Here is a 12,251-nt window from a genome sequence, read left to right on the forward strand (position 1 = left end):
ACCTCTTCTCAACGAAAATGTTCTATCTTTCTTTTTTTTCATTTTATTTATTTCTGTGCCATCTTCAATGATGTATATAGACAGTATTATGTTTCATTATTTTTGTTTAAATATTTATTTTAAAATACAAATTTTACTTTTTTTGATCAGATTGAACCAAAATGCTAAGTTACTTTTCCTTCGTAAGTTTAATTTGGAAAATTCTCACATGAATTTACTTTGACTAGTCCATTGTACTAAAAATATCATAAAAAGTTCTTATTTTCATAAAAATCAAATGAATTCGGTTAAAGAAGGAGTTTTAGAACTTCCTGTGCGAAATCTCAAGAATTTTGGGGGTAGATTCTGATAAAAATCTTTTCTTTTCTTACAATTCGTCAATTAAAAGATTTTTGGTAGGTATTCTGCGAAAAATCTTATGGAATTTTGACATTTTATTTGTTTTTTTAATCAGTTTTTGAAGGAAAAATATTTTTCCATGGCTCTTTAAAGAATTTTCTGAATGTTTTCTGGAACAAAAAATTCTTTGATTTAAAAACATCAACTATTAAATTCTTACATCAACTTTTAAGTCGTTAGAAAAGAAAAGAAAAGATTTTTATCAGAATAGATCCCTTGATTTTGAACTTTCTAGACAATTTTAAATTTAGACTTTGCGAAAATTAAAGAAAAATTCTTGGACACATCTTGCTTAAAAATTAATCTAATCCTTTATCATTGAATAAGACTTATTCATTGAATGAAACACAAATTTTCGAATGTTCCACTACACTCCTCGGAAAATTTAAAAACTTTGCCTTTCCAACAAAAACATTCTTTTTGTGTGTAGAAGCAAAAATTCATTTTTAGTGACCTTAGCATTTTGGCCTTGTCTTTTATGCTGCTTTCTATACATTTTTGTGCTTTATCATACAAAATTCTCAACCCATACTACACTTGGCAGTGACGATAAATTTGGACAAAATGTTGGTGAAAATATGTAGTACCGCTGGTACTAACTGTCATGGTATAGGACAGATTGGCTTATGTGTGTGGGGTTGGCGGGAGTCTTAAGGTGACTCTCTCTCCCAACCACCCTAGTACGGTTGGCTCAGTTGCTCGTGGGCCATGGGGTCGTACGGACGGACCCACCCCATAAGTCTGAATCGTAGTACCTGGCTATGACAATTGGTATCTCATTGTCAGGTATTTTACAATTCAGAAGTGGGATTAGCCCAAAACTCGTTCGCGGAAGTGGAAAAGTGCGTGTACGTAAAATTCGTGCGAAAATTCGCGAGTGAAAATTCCATGGCGTCACTTTGACGTCACCGTATGGAATTCGCGGAAAAAAGTCGATCGTTTGGGACTTTTGTGGCGTGGACAATCCGCGTTGGGGCACCCGTGAGTGCCGTTCATAGTTTTCCTGTCGGGAAAAGCGCCGCGTTCGGTGAAAAAAAATCGTTGAAAGTCGCGAGAAAATGCGTGACATTTTGACATGTCCTGTCGTGTTTGCCGCGAAATTGAGGGGAAAAAAGTCCTTCGCGGGGCTTTTCCGTGGCATGGGAATTCGTGTAGTGTTTTCCGTCGCATGTAGAAAACGCGTCAGTCGCGGAAAACTGACCGTTTGTGGAAAATTATGACATTTTCGGGCGTAATTTAAATGCGCAAAAACGTGGCGTGAGTGAAAAAGAGAACAATATGTGTGCGTGTGCTAGAGCGGCGCGCGCATGGAGGGTGCGCGTGTATGTGTGAGCAGCAGTGAGGAGCGCAGCAGCGAGTGACGGCATTGAGTGACCAGAGAGCATCACACACACACACACACACACACACACTCACACCAACAGGGCCTGCATCGCACAGCGAGCCTGGCACGCTGAGCAGGATGCGGGGAAGAGATACATGCACCGAATGCATGCAAAATAAAAGAGAAGGGAAAATCGCAAGTATTTTCTTCTAGATTGGAGAGTGGTATTCTCCAAATTGGTTTTCTTGATATTATTGAATATTATTTCAATGTTAACCCTGAAAAGCGCTTTTCAACCCCCTGTTATTCTCTTGATGTTGAATTTTATGTTTATATGTAAACATGTATAGGTTAAGAGAATTTGATGGAAAGATTGCCTTATAGATGTTTAAGGAAAATATGAGAAAGTATTTGAGTTGTATAAGAATTATGAGGAACCAATGAGTTGAAATTTTCATGAAATTTGATAGAACAAAATAAAATAATGAAAATTTCAGAGTGGAAAAATTATTGGTTGAATTCTTAGGCAAGTAAAATAATGTGAATTTTCCTTTCAGCACAAAAAAAGAAGAAATATGAAAAAAAAAAAAAGTTTGTTTTATTTCTGTGTATGAAATTTAATGTTTCGGAACTGAAGATTGCATAAGAATTGAAAATTAAAATTCCATCAAGGTTGAAAATTTCAGAATAGAAAAATGAAAATTTCACTGAATTTAAATGATGAAAATAGAAAAGAGTATAAGTTCTGATTTCACAAAAATAAAAAATAAAAATAAATAAGGAAATTTTCATGATGTTGGGAATGAAGAAAATTCCATAAAGTTGAAAATTGCATGAAATTTTAAAGTAATTGAAAAATTGTTAAAAACAGTGAAATTTTTTTTAAAAAAAGAGTGAATTAAAAATTTCATTAAAGAGAAATTAAAGTTAGTTGGAATTTTCAAAAGGAGATGGATAAGTGAAAAGATTTTAGCACAATTCTTATGCAATACGAAGATTAAGGAAAATTTGGTTTTAATGTCAGTTTACCATATTGCCAAGTATTCTCACAAATGAGCTTGGTTAAATCAATGGTGAAAATGTGAAAATTTGTGAGGAATTACGATGAAATAGTGACAAGAATCTACTGAAAAAGGAAGGATTTAATGGAGAAGTCCAACAGTAGGAGTCACGAAGGCAATAAAGATGAAACTCAAACAGGAACAACGAATTGCTTAAGGGAAGAGTTCAAAATGATACTAACGGATTTTAAGCAATCGTTGAGAAGGAACTGGGACTCTTCTTGGAAAAAAAAGGGGGAAGAGTTGAGGAATTTGGCCATTTGAGAACAGGCCATTTGAGAAGTGGATCAGACCGAGTGCAAGGATCTTGGCACAGCACTCGACGGTATCCAGGGATGATCTCAAGGAAGTTTATGTTGGACCGTGATAAAGTGTGTCAGGTTAGGAATAGTGTTTCTCTTCGGAATAGGGCTTACTAAAGCATTAGATATCTGGGTGAAACGAAGTCCGTTAGAATTATTGTTTCACACATTAAGGTATCAGGAGAAGAGAAAGGTGCCTGTGCACATGGAAGAGCAATTCACTATGTTTATGTGATCAGTAGAAATACTGTGATAAACTGGCTCTTCAAGCATCCATAGAACCAACCTGATGTCTCAGTAGATATGGTAGAATGGATGAATAAGAATGTAGGTCTGGGCGATCAATGGACGCATTGTAAGCTAGATAAGACATTCAGGTCATGTATCTAGTGTAGATAAAGCATGACGAGGTTTTTGCGGAGAGGCATCATGCTTGCATGGTGGGCCTGTTACGTTGAAAACCTGAAATGTCGTATTGATTAACATCAATCCAAGGTTAAGGTCCAAGGTTCTTGATAGTTAGTCATACGACGAATGGTTTCTCGGAGACACTAGTCTCTATGGAACGAGCTTACGGTTCCTGGAACTGGGTAAGCTAAGTCTAGACATATGTTCCATGAGAAACAAGTAACATGGCGAAAGCTGTGTTGAGAGAACCTTCTGTAGGTTCATGGGTGTGATGATTTTGTGTCACGTGCACTGGCGTACTAAATCAAACAGAACCCTTGTGTATTTGGGCTACCAGGTACGGTTCCATTAGGAACAATTTGATATGATCTTTAGTTTGTGAATAGAGTTGTTGTCTAATACAGACTTGTACTCTATACACAGGACCGCAGTTGTTATCGCATTCATTGCGAAGTATACTGGTCGAAGATCACGGGAAAATTCGGTCAATCTGTCTTGCTTTTCCTAGCTTGTGCCGAGGACGTCACAAAAGTCAGGAATGGCCGAATGTAGTACCGCTGGTACTAACTGTCATGGTATAGGACAGATTGGCTTATGTGTGTGGGGTTGGCGGGAGTCTTAAGGTGACTCTCTCTCCCAACCACCCTAGTACGGTTGGCTCAGTTGCTCGTGGGCCATGGGGTCGTACGGACGGACCCACCCCATAAGTCTGAATCGTAGTACCTGGCTATGACAATTGGTATCTCATTGTCAGGTATTTTACAAATATATTTTTCCAGGAATCCCATGAAGAATTCATGGCCATGAGAAGTTTCTGAATATCAATGAATCACTTTTATTGGACGACTTTTCTATGAAATTACCCACCCCTACGGTAAAATTTTCATCGAATAATACTACAAAACAGAAATGTTCTATCATATTCGGTGTATCCATCATCACTGCCCTAAGACCCCTATTTATTATTTTTGAGTTTATTGTATCAACTTCTCGCATCGCCTGTATGAAAATCCTTATAATGTGTAACTTGAGTATTACAATTTTCTTCCATCTTCTACGAAATGACTAATGTTTTCTGTTGCCTCGGGGGCTCTTCTCCACATTTTGGGGTTCATATTTTCTTTACAGCTCCAGCAACAGAACCTCCTCGTACTAGAGAATATTGCCGAGTGTTGAATCCATCATGCGATCATCGTAGAGGGAGAGTGTCTTCGAGGCACGTACCTTTCGTACCGACGGGGGGACATCACCGGGGGTCTTTACCCTCTGACTTGGATCTCTCAACTTCTCCACGCTACCCTTTGTTGGGCCAAAAACCTCCCTGAAAACTTCCAGGGAGCGCTGGCGCTTTATCTGTTTATCCGAGAGCATCATCTGCCGCAGGGATGGATCATTGAGGCTCTTCATTGCATTTGCCGACTTTGAGGTGACAATGCGCGATGGAAGAGGATCAGTGTGCTCCCCACGACGGTATTCATCAAAAGAATCACTCGATTCGAGCCCTTTGAGATGTCCCCTCAGGGAATTCCTTATAATGCTTGATTGCTGGAGGTTATTCTCGAAATACCCACCGGATTCGGAGCTGGATTCGTAGTCAAAGTCCGTGCGGAAGTGCACGGGGGCTAAATTGAGGTTGCTGGGACGCTGTCGAGGTCTCAGGGTCTCCCGGGGGGATTGTTGATTAATCTCAGGGCATGATACACTGTCAATACTCACGGGTAGTGAGAGTTTGCTTCCCATTAGATGGGATTTCTCCTCGCAAACACTTGCTCGCTTGAAGAGTTTCTTTTTTATCATTGACCTCACCCCATTCCAGCCGTTGAATTTCCCCTCAGCATTCGCTAGGCGTACCTGAGTGGGGTCCCCAATTACGGAGCCATTCCTTTGATTTGCAAACCCCTGATCGACCCCATTCAATTCACATTTAGGGAGCTTGCGGTCGAGTTGTGTTGGGGAAAAGGGAAGCGCGCCATTTCGTATGTGGGTGGGATTTCTCACTCTCACATCGCTAGAGCTCAGCAGGGCGTCTGTTGTGTAGTCACTCTGTGCCTTGGGGATAATTTGGTTTGGTGGTGTAATTATGACGGCGTCACTGGGGCAAATGGGGGAGATGCTTTTGAATGAGTTCACCACATTGTTGGTTGCGACAGGTGGTGCACCATTCCGCCCCAAAATACTCGTCTTGGGTCGAAGCGATGAGAGTTCCTGGAGGCGCTCCTCGACACACAAAGCTGTAAGACGTGCCTCTGCATCTTGATCCCAGCACTCTTCGCAAGTTTCACGGCAAATCTTCCCAGCAATGCCACCACCCCAAGTTGTGGGGAAGAGTGGTCGGGCCTTGTGGCGGGAGACAAACACCTGCATCTGCTCGTAGGTGGGATTTTTTCCAACTTCCGCCTCATAGGGAGCTCGGTAGTCGGGTACACTTTGCCCCTCAGGATAGAGATCATGACAGCGTGTGCCAAGTTCCCACAGAACAAGCCCCAAAGCATACACATCGATTTGCTTGAGGGCAGATTCGCAGTCTCGTAGATTCACAGCACCTTCGAGAACTTCGGGTGCCATGTACCGGAGGGTTCCAACTTCATTGATGCTCTTTGTTTCAGCAAGTGCAATCTCCCCGCGGTACTCATATCTTGGCCCAAAAGTCTTCATGGCAAAGCCAAAATCACACAGAGCACAAGTTAGGTCAGCTTTGACTAGAATATTGCGGCTGTTGAGATCTCTGTGGCAGATGCAGGGCTTCAGGAGATCCCCTTTGCGAAGTTCAGTGTGCATGTGGGCAAGGCCATGTGCCACGGACTTAGCCATTGAGCAGAAGACCCCGTAGGCTGTGGTATTCTCCGTCAACCAATCCTGTAGGCATCCCAGAGGGGCGAGAGATAGCACCAGGAGGTACTCAATGTTATCCTCCATTGTACGACGTTCATCGCAACCGAAGTAGGTGAGAAGGGCTGGATCTTCCATCAGTGGAAGATTGTAGATATCACGTTCGTTGATGAAGTACTGCTTATGCTGTCCTGGGAAGATTTTAACAGCCACTGGTTGCTCATTGACAGACCCACGCCACACAGTTCCATACTTTCCCTGCCCAATCATTGCACAGAGTTTCAAGTTGTCCACATTATGGAGGTTGGAGCTGTAGCCTGGACCTGAGGGAGCCAGTGGGGCAAGTTCAGGTTGGGATTTTTGTCCACGGCGGCAGATTATTAACACGATCAGAGACAGGAGAACCATGCAGGAGCCAGCAATGGCAATCCAAACCAGAGGATTCTCCAAGATTGAAGCATCAGGAGCCGGAGATGGAGATTCACTGGACCAAATGTCGGAGCTTTCGCTATTGTCCTCAGGTAAGCTTGTCATGCGATCATTGCAGAGATTGTCAGAGCAACAGCAGAAGAGGTAGCGATTGCTGTCTCTATTGAGGGTGGAGTGACTAATACACTCGCTCTGTTCGCAAGATGTGTTCGAATCAGATTCCCAGCATCCTGCAAAAGAAATATTATCCCTTTAATTATTATATCCTTGGCAAAGGTTGCAAAGTTAATGCGAAATTCCAAATTATCAAAATTTATTTGATTATAATTTCTGTTTTTAGTTTGTTATTAGATGTAGTGGGTGGGATATAAATTATTACCTTGACTGGCAATTGTGACATTCCCATAAGCATCAATCCTCCACAGAGCATGGCAAAAGTTGAATTTCCTCTCGCAAATTGTCGTACCAATCTATATGGGAGAGAAAATAATCAGATATGAGAGTGATGTATGAGGGGTTACCCAAAAGTAGATGAATTTCGATAGATTTATCCGTTCAGTGATTTAGGACGTATAGAACTCTAATTTATTAGAATTAAATAATTTGGAAGACTTGGAAAAAAAAACTTTTTTTTTTAAATTTTAAAGTGCTTTTATATAATTTTTCTTTTTAAAAAAAAATGAGAGCTTTTATGCTCTTCAAAATAATTTAAAAATAAATAAATCGATTGAATATATTTTTTTTTAAATTGGGTTTCCTAAAAGTCGAATTTTCGGTCTCAAGCTCGGTTAATTAAATATTATAGATAGAATTACTTTATTAATGTCCAGTGAACATAAAGATTCCTTATGGACTATACACTATATATTCACTATATATTCCTATGGACTAAAAGTCAACGTTTCGGACTACATATTTAAGTCCTTCCTCAGGGCATTCAATGGACAAAATTAACCACGTCAAGAAATAATCACAAATCACTTTATCTACAACACGACTTGCTCTATCTCCTCACATTGGTGTCCAATCTGTACTAAAAAAAATATTAATTCTTCTGAAATTAAAAGTGGATAAGTTTAAAACAAATCTAGATCTTTAATTCAGTCGAATAAATATATTTTTTTAAATCTACTAATTCTTAGATACGTTAGGTATAGATGAATTGTTGTATGACTGCCTGATGAAGGCTAGGAGCGGAATCGAAAGCTCTAAGAAATAATTGTTTTACATCTTAGAAAAAATTTCTGCTGATAAAAGACTCAAAATTAGATTAATTTACGTCGGAAAAGTAAATTATCTGTCTAACGTCTCAACCGTAGTTCGATTACTTTTGAGTTCTTTCTCCATGTTCTGACGGAGTTTTTGGGGATTGAAAGTTTAGCTTGAGAATAAATTCATCTTTAACTAAACATAGCTTACCGATAAATTGTAATTGGATATCAAGTTATTCTGCTGTATGTCATACTTCTCAAACTCCCCATCATCCCCAAAATCATCTTCGTATGATGAATCGTTTTCGGTTGCTTCATCACTCTTTGAGTCCTGCTGTGCCTGGGTGATTGACTTGACGCAAATGCGACTCTGTGGGGCTGTGGGTGGTGTGTGGTAAATTACATTTAGTGGATGGAGGTGGGGTATAAGGAGAAAAGTAGAAAAGGTAAAATTGCTGCCCTCATTTCTCGCAGCAATTTCCCGCGAATGTATTTTATGCAGTAAAAGCATAAAAAAAAGTATGAGAAAAAGAAATTTTCTTACCGGCCCAGCAGCACGCTATAAAGCCACCAATCAAGGCGATGTACACCAAATTCATTTTCAATTCTTTCAATAGATCGAAAAATTAATTAATTAAATAACCCAAAAATGGAAATGTCTTCAGGGTGAGATCCTTCACTCAATTTCCAAGCGCAATTTGCTTTTCCAGGAAATTTTCCTCAATTCCGTGGGGTTTGTGTGCATTTTCGACGCACACCAAACTTATGCCACCCTCTATTGATTTTTCCGCGCGCACCAAGAGGGTGAGTTTCTCACTTTTCCACAACCAAATGCACTTTTCTTTTGCACTCGTTTCCCACACAAAAAATTAACTTTTACAATTTCACAGCAAAATTGATTGAAAAAAGGTCCATTTCCACCCTCAATACTTATAACTACCCTCGATTTTTCCACTCTAGAATCTCAAAATGAGTTCTGAGGAAAAAAAAAACATGTGTTACCGTCTTGGGGTGTTTTACCGAATTTCCCATAAACTTTTCACAATTTTCCAACTAAATTCCATTCAGGGGTGCTTTTGGTGGTATTTTGGGCACAAAATGGGGTTTATTTAACCGGAAAATATGCAATTATTTTTGGATTAAACGAGAGATCCTGATAAGTGTGTGAAAACCACTCACAATTTGGTTTGTTTAGTTTGCACACTGCGCAGTTTACAATCCCAACAGGGGCGTACTACCCTTGTTTTGTGCTTTTTGCTCCTTTCCCGGGAATGTTTTTCACCGTAAAGAGAAATAAAAGGATTTTTCGTGCTTTTTTTTTTTAAATCCTTCTACAGACCAAATGGTTTAAATCTTCTTTCAATTTTTGATGAAAAATTACATAAATAAATTTTTTTTTATAGAATAAAGAGAATTGGAAAAATTATTTTTTAATTAAATGATTAAAATTAATTCGAAAGAAATTAAATTCTTCTAAAGCTTTAAAATAAATTTTCTTCCAATTCTATTAATGCAGGAAGATCAAAGAAATGAAACAGCTTCTTTAAAATAAATTGCAAAAACATATTTATTTCAAATTTATTCGTCAAAATTGTTAAAAAAAAATTAAAATGGAGTAGCAGGTAAGACAACTCCTGAACACGATCCAAAACCAATTCTTTTGCCATCCTTCTCGCAGTAGCCCCTAATTATAACCTCATCCCCATCCTGGAGGAATTTTCTGGTTTCTCCGCCCGACAGTGGGATGGTCTTTGTGCCCTTCCAGCACAGCTCCAGGAGGGAGCCAAAGGAGTCCGCTGTATCCCCACTAATAGTTCCGGATGCCATCAAATCACCTGGACGGAGATTGCATCCGGTCACTGTGTGATGAGCCACCTGCTGTAGAGCTGTCCAGTAGAGGTGGCGATAATTTGAGCGACACACCGTTGTCCCACGCACAGCACCTTTTGGCTTAATGTCCACCTCGAGTTTGATGTCAAAATTGAAATTCTCCTCATGCTGGAGGTACGGGAAGGGTTTGGGATCCTGCGGGAAATTATCCACGATGAATGGCTCCAGTGCAGCCACAGTAACAACCCATGGGGAGATGGTTGTTCCGAGATTCTTTGCTGTGAACGGCCCAAGAGGTACATACTCCCACTTTTGGATATCCCTGGCACTCCAGTCATTCATGACGGTAAACCCAAAGATTCTCTTGCGACTCTCAGTGACGCTAACACGTTCCCCAAGTTGCGTCTCTGGGCCTCCAATGAAGAATGCCATTTCCAATTCGAAATCCAATAGTCTACATGGCCCAAAAACAGGATCAGCACCATCAACTGGAAGAGTTTGTCCCAATGGACGACGAATGGGTGTTCCTGAAACCACAACTGAGCTAGCTCGGCCATGATAGCCAACCGGGAGGTGCTTCCAGTTGGGCATGAGTGCGTTCTCACGGCCACGGAACATCACTCCCACATTTGTTGCATGATGGATGGAAGAATAAAAGTCCGTGTAGTCACCAATTGTTGCCGGAAGGTGCATCTTGACGCTTCCCTGGGATACGAAAGCCCTGAAATAAAATCAATGTAAGTCTCTGAAATATTTTATTTCATTCATGAGATTTTTTTACCCTCTCTTGAGCGTTTCATCCCTGTCCAATTCAGAATTTCGCGCCAATAACTGAATGGTTCGTGCTCTAACTGCTGCCCATGCGTCGTAGCCGAGTTTCATGAGGGGATTGAGATTCGCTGCTCGGAGGGCATTCTAGCAGAGTGAAAAAGGATATTTAGGCAACTTTATGTGTTTCAAAGCACATAATTTTTAAGAAATGTTTTAAATTAATTATTTTTTTAATAAAATTCTTTTTCATTAACTTCAAAAAAGCAATTCTATGCATTCTCTTGTCTTAAAAGAGTCTCAAGAAACACCTCTTACCTGATAAGAAACGTCAAACAGATGAGCAACAGCTGATAAATCCAGAATTTCTCCACCAATAGCCACTCCAATTTGAGTTTTATCCTAAAAAATGAATTTAATGATTTTTTTTCTTAAAATTAAACTTCCAGGAAAATTTATCACACAACGAATTACCTGACCAGCCCTAGAAAAGACTCCATATGGGAGATTCTCGTACGTAAAGTCAGATTCTTGAGGAATTACAACGAAGGTCTCACTCATCTTGAGGGATTTGTGTGTGGAATTCGTGCAAAGGAGGAGGCTGATAAGAAAGATCACACACCGCACTTTGAGAGATCACAGATTAAAACGTCTCTACCGCACGGAATGTAGCTGGAAACTGATGAAAAGCATCCGTCAGGTGGTTGTTTATCCCGCACAACCAGTACTCAAATGCAAATGCCACAGAGAAGCCACACGACGACCACTTCTAGAGAGCCACTGAACCACATTGTGACCAACACACGGCTGAATCACTTTGCTCATAAAAGCAGTATAGAGAACATGATTAAAGTTATGGGAGCAAGATGAAGATTAAGGTAAAAACTAAATTTTATTGTTTAGAAAATTAAAAGAATTCGGTTTTTTTGCATTCTTGATTTTTTTACGATTTTGATAAGTCGATTCTGAGCAAAAAAAATTGATAGTTTTATGAACAATTATAGAGTTCACAAAATTGTTTTTCTTTTCTGAAAAAAGAAAGTTTATTCAATTTATTATTGGTCAGGTCAGGACATCAATTGAGGAAATAATCAGAACACACGTTATTTTTAAAGGGATAAAACAATATTAAAAATCATCGAATAGACTAAACATTTTCCATTAAGATCAGTAGCGAAAAATCACCTAAAAGATTTGCCCAAAAATACAAACAATGACGTCACAATTTCAATTTTTTTGTCTTTTAAAATGCCTGGAAAATTCAATTTTAGTCTCTGGTGATTTCTGAACGTTTTTTGACCCTACAAGTGTCTAAAAAAAACCTGTGGTAAAATCTTCAAAGAATTCAAAAAAGAAAATTTAAACTAGGAACGGTCAAAAAAATTTTAAGATTAAAAAAATTTGACTTTTAAGCGTGTCAAAAGGGCCTAATTAAAAAAAAAACTTAGAATTGGCCTTAAATAAAACTAAAGCCTAGTTTAAAAAACCATTAAATGTATATACTGAATTTAATATGTACAAGGTCAATAAAATCGTTCCCATAATTTCCACCATGCTCTTTATAATAAAATGATGCTCTCTCTGTGTGACTCTCAGTGCTTAGCATTAGAATCTGAAAAAAAGCGAAGGTCGCCTCGGTGGGTTGGTGGAATCTTTCACTGCTCAATGTATGGTACGGCCACTGTTGCCG

The 12,251-nt window shown here is 39.3% G+C and overlaps 2 protein-coding genes across 2 annotated transcripts; both read right to left on the reverse strand.

The window, feature by feature from the left end:
• Positions 1 to 4,610: 4,610 nt before the first annotated feature.
• Positions 4,611 to 9,147, reverse strand: LOC129793096 (anti-Muellerian hormone type-2 receptor). The gene is made up of 4 exons (XM_055832708.1): positions 8,508 to 9,147; positions 8,172 to 8,341; positions 7,132 to 7,222; positions 4,611 to 6,982 (listed from the first exon to the last, which is right to left on the reverse strand). Exons 1-4 carry the CDS (start codon positions 8,560 to 8,562, stop codon positions 4,647 to 4,649), a joined length of 2,652 nt encoding a protein of 883 aa, XP_055688683.1. The 5' UTR covers positions 8,563 to 9,147; the 3' UTR covers positions 4,611 to 4,646.
• Positions 9,148 to 9,505: 358 nt separating this feature from the next.
• On the reverse strand, positions 9,506 to 11,386 carry LOC129793100 (fumarylacetoacetase). Its single transcript, XM_055832716.1, has 4 exons — positions 11,036 to 11,386; positions 10,880 to 10,963; positions 10,575 to 10,708; positions 9,506 to 10,514 (listed from the first exon to the last, which is right to left on the reverse strand). Exons 1-4 carry the CDS (start codon positions 11,120 to 11,122, stop codon positions 9,569 to 9,571), a joined length of 1,251 nt encoding a protein of 416 aa, XP_055688691.1. The 5' UTR covers positions 11,123 to 11,386; the 3' UTR covers positions 9,506 to 9,568.
• Between the last annotated feature and the right edge of the window lie 865 nt (positions 11,387 to 12,251).

Source organism: Lutzomyia longipalpis, chromosome 3, assembly GCF_024334085.1.
Source record: "Lutzomyia longipalpis isolate SR_M1_2022 chromosome 3, ASM2433408v1".
NCBI classification, from domain to species: Eukaryota; Metazoa; Arthropoda; class Insecta; order Diptera; family Psychodidae; genus Lutzomyia; species Lutzomyia longipalpis.